The sequence below is a fragment of the Phocoena phocoena genome, chromosome 20 (assembly GCF_963924675.1).
Source record: "Phocoena phocoena chromosome 20, mPhoPho1.1, whole genome shotgun sequence".
NCBI lineage: Eukaryota > Metazoa > Chordata > Mammalia > Artiodactyla > Phocoenidae > Phocoena > Phocoena phocoena.
This window is the reverse complement of record NC_089238.1, coordinates 4,068,531-4,094,398: the sequence shown is the minus strand read 5'-3', so window position 1 is coordinate 4,094,398 and position 25,868 is coordinate 4,068,531. Positions and strand designations below refer to the sequence as shown.

Here is a 25,868-nt window from a genome sequence, read left to right as displayed (position 1 = left end):
AAAGAAAAACCAAAGAGAGGGAAGAGAAAAACTCTTAACTGTGTGAAGTTGGGTGGTGCTGCTATGTGTTGCCTGGAAAGGGGTCACTGGGGGAAGGGATCAGGTGGGAGGGGTCAAGCATCCTTCTCGGGCCATGACAAGTTAAGAGAGGCCTGTGAGAAATCCAAGCTGGGATATCAGGTAGCCAGTTGGATATGTGAGACTGGAGCTTGGGGGAGAGGTCATGCTTGGAAATATAAGTTTTGGAAATGTCCGCATATAGGAGACAGCGTATTTAAAGCCTCAGGACTGGATGAGGTGACCTAGGAGATGAGTGTGGATGACAGAGAAAGAACCTGGCCAGAGACTCGGGGCCATCTGCATGGTGGGGGGCGGGGAGGAAGATGTAGTTAAGGGGGCAAGGAGTGACCATGAAGTAGGCAGACACCAGTGCTGAGAACCAGAAAAGGATCCATGGAGCAAAGATAACATGACCCTGACTCGAGGTCATCGCCGTGCAGCAGTAGGGACTGGAGTTTTGCCTGAGTGAGTGGAAGGAAGAGATTGTGGGAGGGAAGGTGGAGGGAAAGGGAGGCCAAGCCATCCTTTTGGTATGAAAGTGACAAGAACTTTCCCACCAAAGAAAGTTCATACCCTTTCTGTGAAAGGAGAGAAAGGGAGGCTGGCAGACAGGGAGATGGAAGAAAGAAAAATAACTCCCGAAAGGAGAAAGCCATTACAGCAGGCAAGATTGAGAAGGATGGGGAGGCCCAGGGCCGGGAGGGGAAGATGGATTCAGGAGGCAGGGCAGAGGCACCGCAGGAAGGTGTCTGATTTCTCAGAATGGAGACGCTGGTGGATGTCACCGAGCCCGACTCCCATCTCACGTTGCTGCCAGCACCAGGCACTTTCTCCGATTCCCCTCTGAGTCCTGCCAAGGCCTGGGAATACCCGGTGAGGTGAAGGAAAGAACAGGTTTCACTCATTCATTTAAGAAATAGTCCCTGAGGCCTTCCAGGCACCAGGCCTTGCGATCTCAGAGCTGGGAACTCAGACCTGAAGACAGGCAGCGCGGCCAATCGGAATGCAGAGGGAGGTGTGCTCTGAAGGGGGGCCCTTCCCTAGCTTGGGAGGGGATGTCTGTGTGTCACCATCTCCCTTCACCCGTCCATCCATCTGCTCATTCCTGCAGATCACCTGTGCACACTTCCTAAGGCCTCCTGTGTAGCATTTTGGGCTGGGTGGTGCTGAGGCCAATGAGATAGGGTTCTCTTGCACCCGAGCCCTGCCAGAGGCTTATGGGAGAGCCAGACACAGATGTACACAATCGCAATCACATCCCAGGGCCATGCATGCTCCAACGGAAGCAGCACAGGGCGCCCGGCGGACAGAGAAGGTTAGGAGGCACCGGGCCGGCTGGAGCCGTCAACCATGGGCAAAGGAGTTGGTGAAAGGTGGGTCCCCCCTGGGCCATCGCAGAGGGGCTGCGGGAGGGAGTGAAGGGGTAAAGATCAGGCCCTGCTGCCATTCCACACGGCTGTCCCCGTCCCCGTCCCTGGGGGAGCTGAAACTGCATGGAAGGTCCCCCGGGGGTGCCCCGTCTAATAAACTCGATGAAGAGGACTGTGGCTCTGGTTCCCACGCCCCTGACACCAGCTTCTCCCTGAGGCCTGCCCTTTCCACCTCCTGGGGAGCTGAGGACCCCAGCCCAGGACTCTCTCTTACCATCCTTCAAGATGCAAGGGATTTGGGCCCCAGTCTTCTCCTCCTCAGACTAGGGGTCCAGGCCCCCAGCCCCTCCTCCCTCAGACCCAGGGGTCCAGGCCCCCAGCCCCACCCCCCTCAGACCCAGGGGTCCAGGCCTCCAGCCCCCTCCCTCCCGTCTCACGAGTTAAAGTCCCCAGTTTCTTCTCTTTCAGGGACCCAAGACCCCGGCCCCAGCTTTCTCCTCCCTCATACCCAGGAGTCCTGCCTCCCCGCCCCTCTTCCCCTGGACCGAGCAGTTCGGGTTCCCAGGCAGGCCTGCTCCGGACCCAAACTCCTGGTTCCCCGCCCTGCCCCCTCTCCCGCCAGCTGGGAGATGGGACCCTCAGCTCCCGCCCTTGCCCCTTAAGGAAGTAAAAGTCCTTTCGGTCTCCAGCGGGTCAGGACCTGGCCCCCAGCCCCTCCTCCCAGGGCAGACGTCCTTCTCCCTGCCCCTCGTTCCCTTAAAATACCCGGGATCCCTATGGCAACAGGCGGCGGCAACAGGTGCGGGTGTTATTTACGGGTCGAGCCCGAAATAGCCGGCGATGGTGAAGGGGGTGGGCGGATGGGGGCGAGGCTGGGAGTGAGCGGAGCTGCCGGGCCGGCGGGCGGAGCGGGCAGTGGCGTGCAGAACCGACGGCTCGGAGGCATCGCGGAGCTGGGGTCGGCGCCGCGCAGAGGCAGGAGAGCGAGAGGGGTCCCTACCCAGGAGACGGGGGTGGGAGGCCTGAGGGAGGCGCCTGGCCTGGAGCTGAGCCTGGAGCCGTCCCGACCCGGCCGGCCCTGGGAGCCCGGGGGAGGGGAGCCGAGTGATCCCAAAGGGACACCGAGTCCCTTCCGGGTCGCAGTTGTCCTTTGAGCCGCGTGAGGGGACTTGGTCCCCATTTCCTGAGCCGCATTGCGGACCACAGCACCTTCATCTGAGCCCCAGAAGGGACCCCAGGTCCCCCTCCTGAGCCTTGGGGGTGTCCCTTAGCCCCTTTCTCTCAGCCCCTAGGGCAGACCTTCTCTGGTCTTTTCTCTGAATGGCCAGGAAGAACCCCCTCCCCTCTTCCTGAATTCCAGCAGGTCCCCAGCCTCCTGTCTCTGAACCCCAGCCAGGACTCTGCTGGTCCCCCCTGTGAAAGTGGGGGGGAATCCCACTGCCTCTCTGAGACTCCGAAGTAATTCTGACCTCCCCTTCTGAACTCCCTGCACCCCAATTTTTCCTCTTCTGAACCCCAGGGCGGACCCAACTTCTCTTTCACCAGACTCTGAGCCTCAAAGAAGCCAGGAAGCATCTCCTCTCAAACACAGAGAGGACCTCAGCTCCCCTTCCTGTGTATCCCAAACTTTGAGTCCTAGTGGGAAGCTCGGATTCCCTTCCCCCAAGGAAACACAGCTTCCCTTTGGTGATTCCCTCCAGTGGGGACCCCAGAGCAGCCCCTCAGAGCTTCAGGTGACACTCAGTTCTCCTGCTTCTGGAGCTCTCAGGCCCCCCTCCTGGGTACCCAGGTTCTAGCCGTGAGGCTGGGGGAACCTAGCTTTATCTCTAGTCTCATCTTCTTTGCTGAGCTTCTGTGGGTATCCCAGGCTCTTCTCTGAACCTCAGAGGGTTCCCAGCAGAGGATCTAGGTCCCAGAAGTGACCTCGATTTCCTCATTTGAGGTTCCAGGGAGGATTCAGATCTTCCCATTTCACAGACCAGTGGAAACTGAGCCCCTCACCTGCTTCAAGACCCCAGGCGCTTCCCTCCCCACTCCCACCCCTCAGGAGCCCGCCTCAGCTCTGCCTCTTTCGCACCTGGGCCCTATCGCCCGCGACGAGGATGATGATGTGGTCCAACTTCTTCATGCACGAGGAGGACCGCCGGCGGCGAGCTCACGGGGCGCGCAAGGCCAGGATGACCCCTGAGCACGAGGGGAAGATCAAGCTGGCACTGCTGCTGACCTCCGTGGGTGCCACGCTGGCAGTGCTGGCCGTGGGCACCGAGTTCTGGGTGGAACTCAACACCTACAGGGACAACGGCAGTGCCGTCTGTGATGCTGCCCACCTGGGGCTCTGGAAGATGTGCACCAAGCGACTGTGGCAGGCGGACGTGCCCGCCGGCAGAGACACCTGCGGCCCAGCGGAGCTGCCCGGAGGTGAGAGGCCGCCGCCCCCGCGCAGGGCTTGTATCCCGTGTCTGAGAAACCCGTGCCTGAGCCCCGAGAAGAGAGAGCTTGCACCCTCAGAATGCGCCCCTACCCACATCAACCTGTGCTCCGGGGACAGCCTCTGCCCCAGGCACAAACTGTGCAGAGAGGGAGTCTGTACCCCCAAACTAGCCTGCACCCCCAGGCCAGTCTGTAGCTCTAGACCAGCCTCTGCCTCCAGAGCAGCCTGTTCCCCCAAACCCGTCTGTGCTCCTAGACCAGCCTGTACCTCCAGACCAGCCGGTGCCCTCAAACTGTCCTATGACCTCCAGAGCTCCTATGCTCCCAGCACAGCGTGTGAGCCCAGACATTTCTGTGTCCCCAGACCAGCCTGTACCCCCAGCAAGCCCATGTTCCTAGAGAAACCTTGTGCCTCTGCACACAGCCTGTGCCCCCGGACCCAGCCGATGACTCCGGACACAGCTGGTGCCCTCAGACAGCCTTTGTCTCCCAGAAACGCTCGCGCCCCTGAGACAGCCTGCACCCTTAGAGAAAGACTCTGGGTTCCTGGTGCCAGCTTGCTCTCCCCACACTGGAGACAGCCTGCACCCCCATCCTGTGGGTCCTGGGGAGAAAGACCACCTTGATGCCCACCCCAAAGTATGCTGTTCCCTCCTGCCGATTCCACCAAACAGCTCTCACCAAAGACCTCCCAACATCCCAGGGCAGACCTTGTGCTTCCTGGAAAATCTGCTTCATTTCCTACCCATTTCACCTCAAATTCCCCAACTGGACACTCCAGCCCTTCTCATTTTCTCTTCCAGGCACCCCGACACCCCTCACTTCCCTACAGAGTGGCTGTTTCACCCGTACCCATGCCAGAGAGCTATCCCGTACCTCTCACTCTCCCAGACAGGCCACGCCATGCCCTAAACTTATACCAGAGAGACATCCTACACGCCTAGGGGACAGGAATGGGATCTCACTCCACCTCTACTGACCCAAGGAGACTATCTGACACCCCTCAGAGCCCATTTAGGATGTCGCATGCTTGGTCACCCGTATGGCATCTGCAACACTCTTTCCTCTGCAAAGGATGTCCTGTAATCTCAGTACCCCTCAAAGAAGATCTATCCCTCTGGGCTCCAGATGGGATTTCCCTCCTCCTTCACTTCTCCAGATGTGATCTGTTACATCCCTAGGGTCCAAATAAGGATGTTCCAAGCCTTTGATAACAAAGTGGGATGCCAAGCACCCTTGTTGTCTGAGGTACCACCCAGTCAGCATGCAGACTGGCTAATTCTCACCCCTCAGAGCCTCAAGCAGGAAGTTCCCAAATTTTTGACAAGTGGGATACTCTGGCAATAAAAAATATTAGATGCTAATGGAGTGCCCGGCTCTGCTCTAAGTATTTCACTTGCAGGAACTCATCAATCCTCACAGCAACCCTATGAGTAGTTATTATCCTCCCCAAAACGAGGAGCAAGAAATACAAATGTCACAGTCTATGCACCCAGGCTAGTCATGTGGGGTTTGAACCCTGGTCATCTCTGTTCTTTCTTTTTCTTTTAAAAAATGTTAAAAAAATGTATTGGAGTATAGTTGATTTACAATGTTGTGTTAGTTCCTGCTGTACAGCAAAGTGAATCAGTTATACATATACATATATCCACTCTTTTTGTAGATTCTTTTCCCATATAGGCCATTACAGAGTATGGAGTAGAGTTCCCTGTGCTATACAGTAGGTTCTTATTATTTATTTATCTTATATATAGTAGTGTGTATATCCCAGTTTATCCCTACCCCCCTTATCTCCTGGTTACCGTAAGTTTTTTTCCGACATCTGTGACTCTGCTTCTGTTTTGTAAATAAGTTCATTTGTACCCTTTTTTTAGATTCCACATATAAGCTATATCGTATGATATTTGTCTTTCTGTGTTTGACTTATTTCACTCAGTATGGCAGTCTCTAGGTCCATCCATGTTGCTGCAGATGGCATTATTTTGTTCTCTTTTATGGCTGAGTAATATTCCACTGTATATATATGTACCACATCTTCTTTATCCATTCCTCTGTTGACAGACATTTAGGTTGCTTCCATGTCCTGACGATTGTAAACAGCGCTGCAACGAACATTGGGGTGCATGTATCTTTTTGAATTATGGTTTTCTCTGGATATATGCCCAGGAGTGGGATTACTGTGTCATATGGTAGTTCTATTTTTAGTTTTTTAAGGACGCTCCATACTGTTCTTCCTAGTGGCTGTACCAATTTACATTCCCACCAACAGTGTAGGAGGGTTCCTGGTCATCTCTGTTCTTAACAGCGACACTGTATTGCATCTCACTAGTCCATAAATATGTCCCAAAGGTCCTCACTGCACTGGGGGGGCTGTCCCGCCCCACCTGACTGCATAATATGGGGTCCCTCACATCCCTTGATGTCTCCCTAATGGTCAGAAAGAGCTTCAGTCTCCTTAAAGGACCATCACCATCATCCCACAATCCTGACCCTTCAGAGGACATCTCCCAAATTGCAAGATTTCAGAAATATCCCACACATCCCATGGCCCATCAAAGGACATCCCAAAGGGGGGTGACCCATATCCTACTCTTTTCCAAATGGGATATGCCATATCCTCTGGGGTCAGAGACAAGATGCCCTAAATCATTAGTAGCCAAAATGGGATGCCAGACACCCCATTCTCTCTCAGAAAGATGTATCACACCTTCTTATTCTCTAGTTGAGACTTCCCATTTCCCTTGTAGAGGAAGACCGCTTTCCCCCCACCGACTTGTGGCAGATAGCATCCTCGCTTTGTTCTGCAGCACAGAGCATCCTTTACGTTTTGCTGCTGCGGGGTCAGGACTCACATTTCCCACTGCTCCTGCCAGGACATCTCATGCCCTTTCCTTTCCTTGACAGTACCAGGTGGAGTGTCCCACACCACCTCACCTGTCTCTGGAATTTATCTCTTGTCCCTCAGCATCCCCCTTCAATTCGGAAAGTTCCTTTCCACTTCCCCAGACCACCTGACCTGTCTCCTATTTCTTAATACCCGTCTTATTCTCGACCTCTCCCCTCCCTTTCCCTCTGTCCTCTCCTCAGTTTCCCCATCTGTGGAATGAGAAAGTTGGAGTAGGTGAATTCTGTGGAAGTTCTGGTCTTAAAATGCAATTTAGAAAGCACCTTTTTTTTTTTTTTAGTGTGGGCTTTCTTGAACTTCAAGTACACAAATTTGGATGAATCATACTTTTCATTTTCTGCCACAGAATCATTACCAGCCTGTACAAGATCCTTCATGTGCTTTATTTTACATTCTTATTCTTTTTTTCCATTCTTTCCTAACTCATCTCTTTAATGCATTTGATATGCATCCATGGATATGTATTTTAACTTAGAAAAATCGTGTTTTTAATATATGTATGTATTTGAATTTCCATAAATGATATCATGCTATAGATTTTTTCCTATTTTTGATTTTTTTCCTCAACACTGTTTCTCAAATCTTTCCGTGCTGCTCTCTGTTAGTCTAGTTTGTGGCTACTAGGTGCTGCAGAGACTTGCCCATCACATTCACTTGTCTATTCCAGTAGAGATGGGCACCTAGGTTGATTCCAACTCCCTGTTTATTTATTTATTTCTTTTTTGGCTGTGCCGTGTGGCGTTCGGGATCTTAGTTCCCGGACCAGGGATCGAGCCCAAGCCCACTGCAGTGGAAGCGCAGAGTCCTGACCACTGGACCCCCAGGGACGTCCCCCCACCTCCCTATTATTATAAACAGTGTAGCAACGAACATGATGCAACCCATATATGTTCCTGCACGTGGTTTTTTTCTGAATGTATACCCAGAAGTGAAACTGTTGGGTTATAGGGATAAACATACTTCACTTCATAAAGTATGTCAGAGTGCTTTCCAAAAAGGCTAGTACCCATTTACACCCCCAGCTGTTTCCTCTTATCCTTCCAATGCTTGATATTATCCTTTGAATATTTGCCCATCTAACTGATCTAAAGTGCCATGTCCTGCTGATTTAAGTTGCATTTCTGTGATCCCTGCTGAGGTGGAGCATCTCTTCATGTACTTGTGAGTAATCCACGCTTCCTCTTCTATGAATTGACTATTCATATCCTTTGCCCAGTTTTCAGTTGGGTTATCTCTCTTTTCTTGCTGATCTGGAAGAGTTCTTTGTGTAGTCTAGACATGAATCCTTTCTGAGATAAGAATCTCTTTTGAGGGCTTCCCTGGTGGCGCAGTGGTTGAGAGTCTGCCTGGCGAGGCAGGGGATGCGGGTTCGTGCCCCGTTCTGGGAAGATCCCACATGCCGCGGAGCGGCTGGGCCCGTGAGCCATGGCCGCTGAGCCTCCGCGTCCGGAGCCCGTGCTCCGCGACGGGAGAGGCCACAGCAGTGGGAGGCCTGCGAACCAAAAAAAAAAAGAATCTCTTCTGAGTCTTCTGCCTGGATCTTGGGGTGCTTTGTTAAATAAAGTGATTATCCATTTCTTTCTCTTTTTTTAATTTTGCGGTACACGGGCCTCTCACTGCTGTGGCCTCTCCCGTCGCGGAGCACAGGTTCCGGACGCGTAGGCTCAGCGGCCATGGCTCATGGAGCCAGCTGCTCTGCAGCATGTGGGATCCTCCCGGACCAGGGCACGAACCCGTGTCCCCTGCTTCGGCAGACAGACTCTCAACCACTGCGCCACCAGGGAAGCCCATTCATTTCTATTCTCACTGGACCCTACACAAACTCATGTGACAGAGCCAGGAAACAGACTATTAACTCACTTTATACAGGAAGAATTGGAAGCTCAGAGAGGTCAATAGCCCACTCAAGGCCGCAGATCTGGACCTCAAAGCTCTGGATTGGAATCGCAGCTCCTGTGATAGCGGGTGGTTTCACTTCTCTGAGCATGAATTCTATCAGGGATGTTAATTTCTCATTTCTAGGTTATTGTGAGCTATGTTAAATGTCCAGCCCTGAGCTGTGACTAGGGACCTCCATGTCATTATCTCTCTTTTTCTCTCTCCTGCTGCCACAGAAGCAAACTGCACTTATTTTAAATTCTTCACCACGGGAGAGGATGCTCACATCTTCCAGAGAACCACAAAGAAAGGTAAGAACTTTTTGCCCGGTGGAGGGGATATGCTGACCACGCTAAAGGATTCCTTTTCTTTCTTTCTCTTTTTTTGTAAATTGAAGTATAGTTATTTCCAATATTGTGTTAATTTCAGGTGTACAGCAAAGCGATTCAGTTATTTTTTTCAGATTATATTCCCTTATAGTTTATTAAAAGGTATTATAATTCCCTGCGCTATACAGTAAGTCCTTGTTGCTTATCTATTTCATGTACAGTAGTTTGTATCCGTTAATCCCAGGGGGGTTCTTGATAGCATTGTACTCTTCTCTGCTTTGCCGCGGGATGGGCACAAGCTCCTAAATCCTGGCGAGGTCTCATCTTTGGAGAGAGGTGGTTCTCCAGAGCCCTGTGTCCAACATTCCCGCCTCAGCTCTGCTTTTGCCACATGCCGTGTTACTTTGGGCAAGTCCCAGCCCCTCTCTGTGGATAGTACGTTAACATCTCACAAGTGTGCATCTCCCACATGCTAAACACAGCGCTGGGTGTTTCATTTATAAGAGTTCCAGTCCTTGCCATGACCCTGCAGGGCAGGGGCTTTATCTTAATCTTCCAGATGAGAAAACACAAATCCATACATGGTTTAATTTATTTCCCCAGGAAGTGGCAGAGGCAGAGGCAGGATTAGAACCCAAATAATTCCAAATGTAAAGTAGTGCTCTCCAATAAAATATTCCATGAGATTGGGAATGTTCTGTATCTGCACTGACCGATATGGTAGCCACTGGCCACATGTGGCCGGTGCAACTAAGACACTGAGTTTTAAATTTTGTTCAATTTAAATCCATTTAAAATTAAAAGACCCTCCGTGGCTAGTGTCTACCATTCTGGACAATAAAACTTCTAAGGCTTTACCCTTTCTACTCTAAGCACAGTCTCTCCATCACCCCAGTATGTCAGTATCCCCACCAGTAAAGGAATTGCGGTCAGTATGTCAATATCCCCACTAGTAAAAGAACTGTGGTATGTCATGAACCTTATCTGGTCTTTGGAAGGATTTAATGAAATGATGCAGCTAAAATATGCAGTATGGTGCCTCCACATGGTAGGTCCTCCATAAACAGTGGAGGACTCTTTATGGAGGACCTACTTACCCTCTCCACTCCTTTCTGTCTTATCTTGGTGCTAAGCGAGCTTGGGCAAGTCGCTGTGCTCCCCTAGGATAGCCAAATAATCACAGGGCACACATATGGAACAAGTGCTGTGTGCCAGGTGATGCACTGGGTACATTACATATGTGATTTCTAATCCTCACAGCAGTCAAGTAGAGATTTTGATCTTGATTTTCCAGAGGAGGAAACTGAGGTTCAGAGAGGTTCAGTGACTCTACCAGAATCTTCCAGCCAGGAAGTAGCTGGGGAGAGTTCTGACTTGGATCATTCCGCTGTAATGTACCACCTTCTCTGTTGTCTCCCACACACCCCACTGCCACAGTTTCCTCACCGGTAAACAAATGGTGACCAGATCATAAGTAATACTTGGTAGTTCCCATCTCCTTCTAATTCTGGCTCTGTCCTTTCTTTGCTCTGTGACCTTAAGCAATTAACCGACCCTTTCTGAGTCTTAGTTCTTCCTTCAACAGTATGAGTAAAACATTGAACTGGATGATCTTCTACTTGAAAATTCTTCTCTAGTCCTGGATCTTCTGGGAGTTCTCTCTACTCCCTACATCCTGTATTCTCTACTTCCCCTTCCCCTCCTCACAGAGGTAAATATGGCGGCTGCGGTGATAGCAGTGCTAGGCCTGGCAGTCATGGCCCTGGGGTGCCTCTGTATCATCATGGTCCTCAGCAAAGGTGCAGAGTTCCTGCTCCGGGTTGGAGCCATCTGCTTCGGCCTCTCAGGTGAGGGTTGAGAGCCTGCAGACTGAGGACATTGCATGCTGGGAGGTCGGGTCTCCAAACGCCATTGCATGTTGGGAGGTCAGGTCTCCAAGCACTGTTGCATGCTGGGAAGTCGGGTTTCCAAGCACTGTTGCATGCTGGGAGGTCGAGGGAGGTCTCCAAGCCCTGTTGTAGGCTGGGAGGTTGGGTCTCCAAACACTGTTGTGTGCTGGGAATTGGTGGAAGCTCAAAGGCTATAGAAGTCTCAAGGATGGGAGAGTTCTAAGTTCTGTTGTTGACTGGGAATTGGGGAGTCTCCAAAGACTTCTTTAGATTGGAATCTAGGGTCCCCAAGTACTGTTGCAAGCTGGGACGTTGAGGGAGGTCCCCATGCACTGTTGTATGCTGTCAGGTTGAGGAAGGTCTCTAAGTACCATTGCATGCTGGGAAGCACAAGGCCTATAGTAGGCTCAAATATGAGGATGGTCCAAGCACTGTTGTTGGCTGGGAACTGAAGGTTCTCCAAACACTCTTTTAAATTTGGACCTGGAGTCTGCAAGAACTGTTGCATTTTTGGAGTTGGGGGTCCAAAAAAATTCTGCATCTTGTGAAATGTAGCCCTCATTGGATCAAATGTTTTCTAAGGTGGATAGATAAGCCATAAACTATATAAGCTTCATTTGTTTATCTTTCGTGTATCTACTGAGCACCTACTATGTTCCAGGCACTGAGCTAAGGGCTGGAGATATAAGATTAATAAGACAGACACTGTGTCTGCCCTCATAGAGCCTAGATTCTGACAGAGATAGACAGTAACCAACAATTACCCATATAATAATCCAACTATAATTGTGATGAGAGTTACAATAAAGCATATAAGGGGTGCACACTGGGGTTGGGGGGCTTGTCAGAGAAACTTCCTGAGAAAGTGATATTTAGGCTGACAATCGAAGGAGGAACAGAAGTTATCCGGTCAGAATATGGAGTTGACAGTAGTGGTGGCCATGTTGGTGATGTTTGTTGTTGCGGTGGTAATGTTGGCGATGCCCTTGATATGGTAATAGTGGTGACGGAATAGCATAGATGTAGTCTGTAAAAGACTTGGCAAGTTTAAAAGAAGATGAATGAACAGAATGAAGATCAGAGCATAGGGCGGGGCAAAGTTTGCGCAAATGTACATGGTAACCTTAGTTACCAAATGAAGTAGAGGCTTGGTGCAAGATGAGTCAGTGGAGGTCCCTGGTGGTCCAGTGGTTAGGACTCTGCGTTCTCACTGCAGAGGGCGTGGGTTCAGTCCCTGGATGGGGAACTAAGATCCTACAAGCTCCGCGCGGACGAAACGAAAACAAAAATAAAGGAGACAGGGAGATATGAATGTTCAAGAGCACACTCGAATAGAAATTATTAGGAATCACGTTCTTATTATTGTTTTGTGCCTTAGAGAGCTTCCTAAACAAAGGGGGAAATTCAGTCATTCCCTGTCTTTCATTTATTCATTAGAAAGGTGTCTGCCCTTAAGGAGGTTATCGTCTGGTTAAGGACGGAGAAATGATACAAATCATCCCACAATTACAAACTGCGGGAAGTGCTGTGAAGGAAAAGCAGAGTTCTGTGAGGATGCATAACGAGGGCACTTCATTTAAAGCAGAATTAGAGAAAGGCTCTCTGAGGAGATGACACTTAAAACATCAAAGTATGGGTAACCAAGCTAGAAAGAGTTCGGTGGATTTCGAGTCCTTAAAGAACGCCAGTGAGGCTGGAGCATGGAGAGTAAGGAGGATACTGGTTTAAAAGACAAACCAAGAAATCAATAGGGAATCAAAAGATCTGGGTTGGAGTCCCAAATTCCAGCCCAGGGAGGAGATAGAAATTAGGCAGATAAATAATGCTCATATAAATTAATATATGTTAACAATTACCAATTGTGGTAAATGCTATAAATGAAAAGTATAGAGTCTAATGAAAATGTGTAACAGGGAGATCCAGCAGAGACTTGACTGGTGGTGGTCAGGGAAGCCTTCTCAGAAGGAGTATAATTCAAGTAAGGAATTCTGTAGAGAATGAGGATGTGTAAGGTGGGCTCAGGGAGGGGTAAGGAGACAGTTATTCCAAGCAGCACAAAGGTCTCCAGGCTTGAAGGAAATCTGGTGCATTTGAAGTCCCGAATGGGACTTCCCTGGCGCTCCAGTGGTTAGGCCGCCACGCTTCCACTGCAGGAGGCTCGGGTTCAATCCCTGGTCCGGGTGACTAAGATCCCGCATGCCACGCGGTACAGCCAAAAAATAAAACAAAAATAAAGTCCTGAAAGAAGTCCTACTCCATACTGCTGTAGGATGGGAAGGGCAGCTTGAGAGGAGGCTGAAGAAACAGGCAGGGGACCAGGTCACGTGGGCCCTTCTAGGTCATTCGAGGGAGGTCAGGTTCGATCAGGGAGAAGGTAAAGTAATGCGCCTAAGAGAAGAGTCTTGGAGTAGACCTGTCTGGGCTCAAACCCACATGGCTCTTTTCTAGGCTTCAATTTCCCCATCTGTAAAGTGGGGATAATAATAATAATACCCATTCATAAGGTCTAGTGGAAGAGGTGAGATGTGGGAGCATTTGGTTAGATTCTTGTTGCAAAGCTAGTGTGTCAAAGCCAGAGCTCCACAAGCTACAGCCCATGGTCAAATCCTACCTGCCTCTTGTTTTGGAGTTAGTGACATTTTTTTTTTTTTTTTTTTTTTTGCAGTACACGGGCCTCTCACTGTTGTGGCCTCTCCCGTTGCGGAGCACAGACTCCGGACGCGCAGGCTCAGCGGCCATGGCTCACGGGACCAGCCGCTCCGCGGCATGTGGGATCTTCCCGGACCGGGGCACGAACCCGTGTCCCCTGCACCGGCAGGCAGACTCTCATCCGCTGCGCCACCAGGGAAGCCCTGGAGTTAGTGACATTTTAAAACCATAAATCATATTGTGGTTCCTACCTAGATCGAAAGCCACGGATGAATTTCCACCACTAGAATAACGTGGCTCTGAGGTCTTATGTGGTCTGGCTCCTACGTGAGACTTCGCCTCTTACCATTTGTTCTCTCTGTTCTGTCCATATTAACCTCTTTGCTGTTCTCAGACCCTCCAAGTTCATCCCCTCCTCAGAGCATTCTGCACTGCTGTCCCCTCAGCCTGGAGTGCTCTTCCGCCAGCTCTTCCCATGTCTCATTTCTGCAGATCATGTTAGCCGCTGATCATATGTCACCTCCTCAGAAAGACCACTGTTGGCCACCTTGTCTAAAGTAGACCCCTTCCCTGCTGTGTCCCTACCTTGCCTTATTTTTCTTCGTAGAATTGATCACTACCTGAAATTATGCATTTATGTATGCCTTTGTTTGCTAGGGCTGCCGTAACAAAGAACCACAGACTGGGTGCCTTACACACCAGAAATGTATTTTCTCACAGTTCTGGAGGCTGGAAGTCCGAGGTCAACATGTCAGCAGGTTCGGTTCCTTCTGAGGCCAATCTCCTTGGCATGTAGCTGGCTGTCTTCTCCCAGTGTCCTCACATGGTCCTTCCCCATGCTTGTCTGTGTCCTAATCTCCTCTTCTTATAAGGGCACCAGACATACTGGATCAAGGCCCACCCTAGTGACCTCATTTTAAGTGAATTACCTCTTTAAAGACCACAACTCCAAATATAGTCATATTCCAAGGCCCTGGGGATCAGGACCCCAATGTGTGAACTTTTGGGGGGATGCAGTTCAACCCACATCAATACATTTACCTGATTTTTGTCCATCTCCCCTTTTGGGGTGAATTTCCAGGAGGACAGCCCCTTCATTAGGTTTTTTTTTTTTTCTGGGCCGTGCTGTGCGGCATGCAGGATCTTAGTTCCCCGATCAGGGATCGAACCCGTGCCCCCTGCATTGGGAGCACGGAGTCTTAACCACTGGACCGCCAGGGAAGTCCCTAGTTTTGTTCTTGTATTTTATATATATTTTATAATGAGAGTTCAATTAAGATCTATTGACTGAATGAGAGAATGCATGAATTAGCAGTGGAATGAAGGGGACTGGATGGTGTCGCTCCCTCGTACAGATGCTTTTCCACCTCCAGTGCTCTGATGCTGACCTGCATGAGGTCAAGAAAGGATCACAAAGGGACCGCTGAGCCATGTTACGCAGACTCCAGGCTGTATTCTCCAGGCCCCTGACTTAAAACCATGGGGGAGGGCTTCCCCGGTGGCACAGTGGTTAAGAATCCGCCTGCCAATGCAGGGGACACAGGTTCAATCCCTGGTCCGGGAAGATCCTACATGCCTCAGAGCAACTAAGCCTGCAAGCCACAACTACTGAGCCTGCAAGCCACAACTACTGAAGCCCGGGTGCCACAACTACTGAAGCCTGCACGCCTAGAGCCCGTGCCCCGCAACAAGAGAAGCCACCACAACGAGAAGCCCGCGCACTGCAACGAAGATAGCCCCCGCTCACTGCAACTAGAGAAAGCCCGCACGCAACAACGAAGACCCAACACAGCCAAAAATAAAAAATAAATAAAATGAAATAAATTAAGTTTTTTAAAAAAGTTAAAAAACAAAACCATGGGGAAACTGGGAGTGTAGGGAGGAAGGAAGTTCAGAGATCAAGGTTGAAGTCAGACTCTGGGGTCTGAGAGGGGAGGCAGCCAGGATGCATGAGCCATGCCTGACCATTGGACGGTCCTATGTGGTCTTACTCCGCCCACCTCTGTACTTCCGCTGCCCACCACCCCCTCCCCTCCCCCATCCTCTTTGCTCCACTGCACTGACTTTTCTTTTTTTCCCTCTAACACGCTCTACTCCACCCTACCGCAAAGCCTTTGCACCAGCCATTCCTTCTGCCCAGAATAGCCATTGCTGTTTTGTGCATGGCTGGCTTCTTTTCGTCCATTTGGGTCTCAGCTCCAATGGCTTTTCTGATGACACCATGTAAAGCCCCAGCCCCACCCCCTGGATGTCACGGCCCTTCCCACCACTCTGTTTTTATCTCCTTCCTAGCGTGCATCACTGTCTGAAATTATCCCGTCTTCTCACATGTTTACTTTGGCAGTTACAACCTGGTCGCCCGCAGGCCAGCGACGGCCCATAAATGTCCTTTGTTTGGCGGGCAGCGTCTACAGATTTCTCTGAGCCAATATTTAAAGATTGGGTGAATTCCCGTAAAAATCATAATCGTTTAAAAAAATGCTAGCTGTTCTTGAAAACTCAGAAGACCTGGTCTACTAAGCCGCCGTTTCTGACGGGCTGCAGTTGGCTGGAGCCGGGTTTGGGCTATGCTTTGTCACGGTCCCCACCGCGCCTGCCTGCTCACTTGTTTGAAATTTCTCATTGTCTACTGGAGACATTTGAGTTTTGCAAGCCTTGGTTTATTTGTGTACCATTTGTCTCCTCCAAGTAGAACATAGGTTCTGTCAGGTTAGGGTTCTTTGGTCTGTCTTGTTCCTTTCTTTTTCTTTAATCAAATTGCATTACATGACTGATTTTCTTTTCGTTTTGTAATCCACCATCACTCTCTTTTCTTTTCAACTTTATTGGGATATGATTGACAAGTATAAATTGTGTGTGTGTATATATATATATGCACACACATATATGTATATATATATGTATACACAATTGTATGTAAGGTATACAACTTGCAGGATCTCAGTTCCCTGACCAGGGATTGAACCTGGGCCATGGCAGTGAAAGTGCTGAGCCCGAATCACTAGACCGCGAGGGAAGTCCCCTACAGCTTGATGTTTTCATATATTTTGATATACATCGTGAGGTGATCAACACAATCAAACAAGTTAACACATTCATCACCTCACATAGTAACTTGTTTTTTGCAGTGAGAACATTTAAGATCCACTCTCTTAGCAACTTTTATGGACACAGTATTATTAACTATAGTCACCATGCTGTACCTTAGATCTCCAGAATTTATTCCTCTTCAGACTGGAAGTTTGTGCCCTTTGACCAGCATCTCCCCACCTTCCCCCTCCGCTCAGTCCCCGGCAGCCACCATTCTGCTCTCTGCTTCTATGGTTTCAACTTAGATTCCATCATCACTCTTTACTCAAGTCTGAATGGGGTCTTAATTTGACTTTTGTGATTCTTGATTCCTTGGTTTGCTTTGTTCTTTTCTTAAGTGGTGAAAGACACATTAACATAAAACTTACCATTTGAACCATTTTTAAGTGTCCACTTCTGTGGCGTCAAGTCCATTCACGCAGGTGTGCAGCCATCACCACCATCCATCGCCAGAACTTTTGCATCTTCACCAAGTAAAACTCCGCCCCCATGAAACACCAACTCCCCATTCCTCTTCCCCACCCCCGCACCCACCTTCTACTTTCTGTCTCTCTGAATTTGTGTCTCGTTCTTCCTTTCTCTCCAGCGTCTAAAATTGCGCCTGCTATAGAGTAGGTGCTTAATAAGCAGTTGTTGAGGAGGTGCTAGTGAAACTGCAGAAATGCATCTCGGGGGTCTCCGAGGAGCTCCGGTTCTTTATGTCTCGGCACAGAAAGAATTCAGCGAGAGGCCAAGTGATAGATAAGAAGTGATTTATTAGAATAAGATACTTGTGTGCCTTACAAGCGGGTGAGCTAGAGGGTGCCACGCCAAGAACTTAGTGGGCTACAGTTTTATAATCAAAGGAGGGTGGGGAGGGGGAGAAGACCACCTCCTTCCTCATTCTTGAGTAGACGTCAAGCTTCCATCATCAGCTCCGCCTCCAAGTCAGGCGGGAGGGTTTTCTTGTCCCTACGTGGTCAAGCTGGGACTGTCATGGCCCAATGGAAATGAGCAAAAAGGCGGTAGCATATACTAGAATATGATGGATCATCTCAGCTTTCAGCATAATGTCAACTTTTCCTTATATTTTTGTTTTTAATGTGCGCAGAGGAGTGTTACCTTAGGAATCAAGCCTCTCTGGGCAGGATGTGGGTCTTATTTCGCCATTGTTTCATTGTCTGGGGGCATGTCTCAGGCTTCTGTTGCATGGTTGTGTTGCTAAGCGAGCCTGCTTGGTTTTGTGGTTAAGCGAACCTGCTTTCTTGAGAGATCATTAACTTACAGGGGTCTCCCATGCTTTTTTTCCTTTACTTATAGTCCCCTAGTGGGATTAACTATGTAATCACCTACTTTGTCCCTTTACTCTGTTCCTATCACTAGGGGGTCCCCCAGGTTTCTTGTCTGAGTAAGCATGTGATGGGGTATATTGGGGGAGAGGCTCAGACCCCCGTTGGGGACCCCAGGGGCCTGAGGGCCACATCTGTTCTCCTCTCCCCACAGGCCTGCTGCTTCTGGTCAGCCTGGAGGTGTTCCGCCATTCCGTGCAAGCCTTGCTGCAGGGAGTTAGCCCTGAGCCTCCCCCGTCCCCGGCCCTGACCTATGAATACTCCTGGTCTCTGGGCTGTGGCGTGGGGGCCGGCTTGGTCCTGATCCTGGGGAGTGGCTTCTTTTTCCTGCTCACCCTGCCTCCCTGGCCCTGGGGCTCCCTCTGTCCCAAGTGGGGGCACAGGGCCACCTAGGGTCACCGTTGTGCTTTCTCTAAGCAACTCCCAAACCCTTCGCCTTTCTCCATTGTGCCCCTCAGAATCTTTTGCCCCATGTCCTAGAGAAACTGTGTTCTCCCTGCTCTGGGGGCCCATGCTGTTTGCACAGAACTGCCCCTCACGCCCTCATCTTTTTTCTCTGTAAATATGTTTTTCTCGGGGGCTGAATTTGGGTTGCTTAGGAGTGGGACGGGGAGAGGATTTTTGCAAATGAGGATCCCCAGGGAAGGCTGGTGGGGACCTGATGGGGTAACTAGGGAGTGGGAGGGGGGGTGAGGTCAGGGGGTCTTGGGAGGGAGTTGGATCTATTTGTTCCACAGATTTGGATGTATTTGCTTGTGGGAGAGACTTCCTCCAGGGAAACGGGAATGGGGGAGGAGAGAATCTCTGGGTCTGACCTCACTGTGGCCTGATTTGGGATTAAAGGTTTGGAAATTTAACAACTTTGATTTGGAGTCCGTTGTGATGTGATTTGTGCACTCCAGGGTAGAGAAAAGGGGTCACTTGTGCTCTCCAGAAACCCACTACATGCTACTTGTCAGCCCCAAAGTCACATGTCAATGAACCCATAGAGAGTGACAGAAAACTCAACAGTTTGGAACACAAACACTGTTATGGATTGAAGGGGTCCCTCCTGAAAGTATTTGTTGGGGTCCTAACCACCAGGACCTCATAATTGACTTCATTTGCAGATAGGGTCTTTGCAGATGTGACCAAGTGAAAATGAGGTCATTAGGGTGGGCCCTAATCCAATAGGACTTGTGTCCTTACATGGAGAGATTAGGACACTGATACGTGCAGAGGGAAGATGAGGTGAAGAGACACAGGGAGAAGATGACCGTCTACAAGCCAAGGAGAGGTGCCTAGAACAGATTCTCCCTTGCAGCCCCCAGAAGGAACCAGCCCTGCAGACACTGTGATCTTGGACTTCCAGCCTCCAGAACCGTGAGACTGTGCATTTCTGTTGTTTAAGTCCCCCAGTCTGTGGTACTCTGTTAGGGCAGCCCTAGCAAGCTGATACACCTGTTAGTCCCTGGAAGTGGGGTTCTGCTGCAATAAGTACCTAAAAATGTAGAAGTGGCTTTGGAATTAGGGAATGGGTAGAAGCTGGAGGTGTTTTGAGGTGCATGCTAGAAACAGCCATGATCGCCTTGACAAGACTGTTGGTAGGAATATGGAAGTGAAAGGAAATTCCTAGGAGGGCTCAGGACTTGCTGTAGAGGAAGTGTGCATCATCTTAGAGAATATACGTATCATTATGAACAGAGTATTGGTAGAAGCTGTTCAACCACAACTAACAGTGACCAGGCCATGCAGACCTGGTGTCAAGGGTTGAAATCCTACAGCCCAAGGGCCCAGCCTCCTCTCATGAAGACCAGTGTATGTATTTCACCTCAAAAATCACAACTCGAATGAATTCTTCAATTAGATAGGAATTGCTGAAGCTGATCTCAAAGGCCAAAGTCTCTTAAACATTTAAAAGTATTTAAAATATGGAATATGTGCCATTTTATGAATGCAGATATTGTGCGTGTGACTCTCTTAAATGCTTCTATATTTAATTATACATTATATGTGTAATTATATATATTATATATTACATAAAATATATATAATTTTAAATATTTACTATAAATTCAATCAATAAATGTAATATTGTAAAATTAATATATTTAATAAAGTAGAAGATTTATATTATAATATAAAATTCTAACAGAATATACTATATTTTAATATAAAGTTCTATGTAATATTATACCAATATTATATATAATACATGATTACATCATAATAAACAGATCATTATATTGATATTATGGATATTATAATATATTAATATATTCACATAAGTGTTTCTCTATTTAATTATAAATACAACTATATGTTATATAATCATGTATAATTATAACATATATTATAATCTTTATATAAAACATATTAATATTCTGTCATATTGTATAAACAGAGCATTCATAGGATTACACTGATGTAATATAATATTTATACAATATAACATATTATATAAATAATATAATACGTATATATGTAACATGATATTTATACAATATAACCTGTTATGTAAATATAATACTTATATATATATAACGTGATATTTATACAACATATTATACTACATAAGTCTTGTAACATTTATAATGTAATTATGACTTGTCCCAGGGTTGGAAGCACCTTCCTCCACGAGGAGATCATTTGTCATCCAAGAGGTGTTGGGTAACCCTTTCTTGATTAGCTGAGGCTGCACCCCATCTCAGATTCAGTGGGGCACTCTGGCAGGACATTCTCTTTCTTTCTTTTTTTTTTTTCTTGTACTCGGGCCTCTCACTGCTGTGACCTCTTCCGTTGCGGAGCACAGGTTCCAGACGCGCAGGCTCGGCGGCCATGGCTCACGGGCCCAGCCGCTCCGCGGCATGTGGGATCCTCCCGGACCGCGGCACGAACCCGCGTCCCCTGCATCGGCAGGCGGACTCTCAACCACTGCGCCACCAGGGAGGCCCCTCTTTATTTCTTTCTGCACGGAACTCAGCATCGTGCTAAGGATACTGAGCGGAGAGCCGGGGATGTGCATTCGCTTCTGATTCAAGGGGCAGAAGAAGTGTCCGGCTGTGGTTGAGAATGTGGGCTCTGGACCCGGACCGTCTGGTATGAAACCCTGGCCCCCCTTTTCATAGCTTGAACAACTTGCTTACCCTCTCTTGTTTCCTCATGCTCATTGCAGCACTTACCTCCTAGAGTCCCTGTGAGGAGTGAACACTGCAATACTCTCTGCAAAGCCCCTGGAAGACTGTCTGGCACAGGTCATAACTCCACCAGTCTTGCTGTCACTATTATTTATTGAGTGGCACTTTGGGCTGGGCATACAGTAGAGTGTATAGGGACCCCTGCTGGGCTGAAAGTCTGGTGATGGAAACAGATATTAATCACATAATCACACTAATGAATGTGTAGTTATAAAGTGAGATAAGTGCTAGGAAAAGGGATCACAAACAATTTTTCTTTTCTACTCGACTTTGTGCCCAGTGGACTCAGGGAAGCCCCGAGTTGTCTGCCTTGGGGATGGGATCCTCTGGTCTTGGGGGAATGACTCTTGGTCCAGTGGGGTCTTCACTCTGCACCCTCTTTCCCACTTGGGATATTTGTGGATTTTCCAAAAGTGGGAGAAGGAAATAGAGACCCCTCTGAGACAAATAACTGGAATCACATTATACTATGGGATAATTTATCAATTTGCATCTGGTCACCTCATTTTTTTTTTTTTTTTTTTTTGCAGTACGCGGGCCTCTCACTGTTGTGGCCTCTCCCGCTGCGGAGCACAGGCTCCGGACGCGCAGGCTCAGCGGCCATGGCTCACGGGCCCAGCCGCTCCGCGGCATGTGGGATCCTCCCGGACCGGGGCACGAACCCGCGTCCCCTGCATCGGCAGGCGGACTCCCAACCACTGTGCCACCAGGGAAGCCCCCGCCTCATATTTTTTGAAGTGACGGGAAATAGAAGCTTCTTGAAATCTACCACCTTTTCTGTCCTTGTTGTTTACATTTACTTTTTTGAACATAATCTCAGACTTACAGAGAAGTTGCAAGAACCAGAATAGCGTATAGAAGACCCACATACTCTATTCAGATTCACCTATTCCTAACATTTCACCCGACACCCAAATGTGTAGGGTCTTTTATTCCGCAAACATTTATTTTTAAGTGTGAAGTGCACCATGTATGTGCTGACTTATGGATACAACTGTATGAATAGTCCGAGTTTGATTCTCTTAAATGCAGACTCAACATCCCATTGAAAGAATTAAAATTAAAAACACCCACTAATCTCAGAACCCAGGCTAAGGAAAAGAACTAGTATCTTGGAAACTGCTGGCATTTCCTTACTAGTATCCCCACCTTAAGGCACAGCTCTCACAGATAAAACAGCCACACCCTGAATTTTGACTAAATCATTCCTTATCTCTTCTTCATAGTTTTACAAACTAAAATTCTGTCCTTTTTAAAAAAAGCTTGTTTCATTTTGCTTAGGTTTGAACTTCATGTAAATGGAATCCTATTGTATGTACTTTTCTGTGTAATTGTCTTTTTTTGTTTTTTTTTAAAGCCCAAAGAAAAGGATTCAAACTCATGGCCAGAAGGCTGGATAAGACCTACAGGCACATTTTCTTTAGCCTTCAGAATGTTTACTAAGGTATTTATTTACAACCAAGTGGGGATCTAAAATGCTTGGGGAAAAAATTCCAGAGTTCCAAAAAGCAAAACTTGAATTTGCCAAGGCAGGCGACTATTAGGGTAATATAAGTAATCTAGGGATTATTTAAAGTATAGGAGAGGATACGTGTAGGTTATGTGCAAATACTATGCCATTTAAATAAGGGACTTGAGCATCCTTGAATTTTGGTACCGGCAGCAGGTCCTGGAACGAATTTCTCTCAGATATTGAGGGACAACTGTATTTAACTGAGGTAAAATTCACATAACATACAATTAACATCAACCATTTTTTTTTAAGTCATACATTTAAAAAATTTTTTTTTTACTTTATTTTTATTTTTGGCTGTGTCGGGTCTTAGTTGTGGCACGTGGGATCTTTCCTTGTGGCACGTGGGCTTCTCTCTAGTTGTGGCATGCAGGTTTTCTCTCTCTAGTTGTGGCCGGCAGGCTCCAGAGAGCGTGGGCTCTGTAGTTTGTGACAGGCGGGCACTCTAGTTGAGGCATGTGGGCTCGGTAGTTGTGGTATGCAGGCTTAGTTGCCCCGTGGCATGTGGGATCTTAGTTCCCCGCCCAGGGATCAAACCAACATCCCCTGCACTGGAAGGTGGATTCTTTACCACTGGACCACCAGGGAAGTCCCAACCATCAACCATTTTTAAGTGAACAATTCAGTGGCATTCATTACATTCCCAAAGTTGTGCAACCATCGCCTCTACCTAGTTCTAAGTCCCTGTGCCCAGATATTTGGTCAAATGTTATTCTGGGTGTTTCTGTGAGGGTGTTTCTAAAAAAAATTAATGTTTAAATGGATGCACTTTGGGGACTTCCCTGGTGGTCCATTGGTTAAGACTCTGTGCTTCCACTGCAGGGGGTGCGGGTTTGATCCCTATTTGGGAGACTAAGATTCTGCCTGCCGAGCGGTGTGGCAGAAAAAAAAAAAAAAGGATGCACTTTGTGTCAAGCAGATTGCTTTCTTTTTTTTTTTTTTTTTTGCTGTACGCGGGCCTCTCACTGTTGTGGCCTCTCCCGTCGCAGAGCACAGGCTCCGGACGCGCAGGCCCAGCGGCCATGGCTCACGGGCCCAGCCGCTCCGCGGCATGTGGGATCTTCCCCGACCGGGGCACGAACCCGCCTCCTCTGCATCGGCAGGCGGACTCTCAACAACTGCGCCACCAGGGAAGCCCGCAGATTGCTTTCTATATGATGGATGGGCCTCATCTAATCAGTTGAAGGATAAAAAAATAGAAGAAAAAGCCCAGCCTCCCCTGGGCAAGAGATAATTCCCCAGCAGACTGCCTTCACCCTGGAACTGCAACATCAACTCTCCCGGGTCCCTAGGCAGCTGGCACAGCCTCTAGAGATCTTGGACCTGTCAGCCTCCATAATCACGTGAGCCGATTCCTTATAATAAATCTTTTTCTGTGTATGTTACACATCTTATTGTTTCTATTTCCCTGAAGAACCCTGACTAACAGAACACCCTGTGTAGTGCCCTCCTACACTGCACTAGGATTGATCTGTGGGACCCATAGCATATGGCAGAAGTGATGGTATGTCACTTGCAAGATTTGGTTATACAAGACACTGTGGGTCTCATCTTGGTTGTTTTATTCTCTCTCTCTCTCTCTCTCTCTCTCTCTCTCGGACTCTGGGGGAAAACATGTCATGAGCAGCCCCATGGCGAGCCCACGGGGCTGGGGACCAAGGCCTCCTGCTAGCAGCTGTGGGAGTAGCTCCTCTGGCTCGCATCAGACCTTTGGACCCTGCATCCCTGACCAAGAAACAGCCTGTATGAAAACTCACGGGTGTCCCTGCACCAGTACCACTCAGCGAAACCCCATGTAAGCTTGTACAAACCAGTCTTAGCTTGTGGCTGTATGAAAACAACCTGCAGGCTGCATCTGGGTGAGGTTTTTTTTTTTTTTTTTTTTTTTTTTTTTTTTTGCCGTACGCGGGCCTCTCACTGCTGTGGCCTCTCCCATCGCGGAGCACAGGCTCCGGACGCGCAGGCTCAGTGGCCATGGCTCACGGGCCCAGCCGCTCCGTGGCATGTGGGGTCTTCCCGGACCGGGGCACGAACCCGTGTCCCCTGCATCGGCAGGCGGACTCTCAACCACTTCGCCACCAGGGAAGCCCCTGGCTGAGGTTTTGACCTCTCTGGTCTTGTTTAGGGAGATTGGCTCCGGGGACAATGGCTCTGAGGGGCACATTCTAGTCCCAGCCTTTCTTGGGTCATGCCTGGCTCTGGCTCTGTCACCTCTGCAGTTGTCTTGGGGTTGTGCTTTTGTTTCTGTTGTGTGTACATGCTGTTTGTGTGTGCACATGTGCGAGGTGTTGTGTGTGTAAATTTCTCTGTGCACGCACATCTCTGTTTCTGTATTTTTCTGTGTGTGTGTCTGTGTGTGTTTGTGGTGTACTGTCGTGTTGAAGACTCTCATTATGTTTTTGTGTAGCTGTTTCTCTATGGGTTTCTATTTGTGTCTATGCAATTGTGTCCATCTGTGCTTTGGTGTATCTCTGTATTGGTGCCTGTCTACGGGTTTGCATCTAAATGATTTGTGTGATGTCTTTCTGCTTCTTTTTTGCATGTCAATTTATGCATGGCTTTGTGTTTCTTCACAGAGAGGGATTGGGAGAGAGGAGTTACCCTCTCTCTTGCAGAGAGACTTGGTCAGCCTTGTGGTGAGGAAACAAGAGGAACTGGTCCCAGCCTCGTGAAGGAGTCACGCTTCCTGGCTGTATGTTCTTGGGCAAGTTGCTTCACCTCACGGAGCCTCAGTTTTCTCATCTCTTAAGTAGGGATAATAACGTTACCTACTTTATAGGGTTGTTGCGAGGATTCATGAGTTAATCCGTGTAACGTTTTCGGTAGAAGACCTCTAATAGTACGTGTTCTGTAAATGTTAACTGTTGTTGATAATAATCCATAGTGCTGATGTGTTTATATAATAAGTATATAATAAGTGTTTAAGCAGTAGCTATTTTAATGTTATATAATAAGTGCTCAAGCAGTAGCTATTTTAATGTTACGATCTCTCATATAATCTCTCTTTCCTCACCTTGTCCTCCGACGGGCACCAGACTCTGACTTTAGCCACGATTGACAGAGGCCCGATGCTCCATGGAAGTTGAGTGCTGGAGATGTAGTAGAAGGTTGCCTAGCAACAGAGGTGTTAGGGTAGATAGGAGCAAATCCCCCAGTGGTTCCTGAGAGGAGGAATGTAGGCAGGATTGGACCTATTTGAGGCAAAATAGGAGGAGACTGACACGGGCCACCCTGAGAGTCAGACTGAGGAA

General features: G+C 48.4%; 2 protein-coding genes across 4 annotated transcripts in view; one reads left to right on the top strand and one right to left on the bottom strand.

Annotated features, from left to right (window-relative positions):
* NLRP12 (NLR family pyrin domain containing 12) overlaps nt 1-25,868 on the bottom strand; it is a 726,895-nt gene that overhangs the window by 164,684 nt on the left and 536,343 nt on the right.
* Nucleotides 3,536-18,330, top strand: CACNG6 (calcium voltage-gated channel auxiliary subunit gamma 6). 3 transcript variants are annotated; one of them, XM_065899671.1, is made up of 4 exons: nt 3,536-3,848; nt 8,880-8,954; nt 10,682-10,819; nt 18,083-18,330. In XM_065899671.1, exons 1-4 carry the CDS (start codon nt 3,536-3,538, stop codon nt 18,319-18,321), a joined length of 765 nt encoding a protein of 254 aa, XP_065755743.1. In that variant the 3' UTR covers nt 18,322-18,330. The 3 variants fall into 3 exon arrangements, with proteins under 3 accessions (XP_065755743.1, XP_065755745.1, XP_065755746.1); XM_065899673.1 differs by lacking the exon at nt 10,682-10,819 and having other exon boundaries at nt 18,083-18,321; XM_065899674.1 differs by lacking the exons at nt 8,880-8,954; nt 10,682-10,819 and having other exon boundaries at nt 18,083-18,321.

What these genes read in the sequence shown, in the direction of transcription:
- CACNG6 (XM_065899671.1), top strand. Translation starts at nt 3,536, where the DNA reads ATGATGTGGTCCAACTTCTTCATGCACGAGGAGGACCGCCGGCGGCGA. An exon ending in CCCAGCGGAGCTGCCCGGAG is followed by an intron (nt 3,849 to 8,879) that starts GTGAGAGGCCGC and finishes CTGCTGCCACAG; the next exon opens with AAGCAAACTGCACTTATTTT. An exon ending in CATCTGCTTCGGCCTCTCAG is followed by an intron (nt 10,820 to 18,082) that starts GTGAGGGTTGAG and finishes CTCTCCCCACAG; the next exon opens with GCCTGCTGCTTCTGGTCAGC.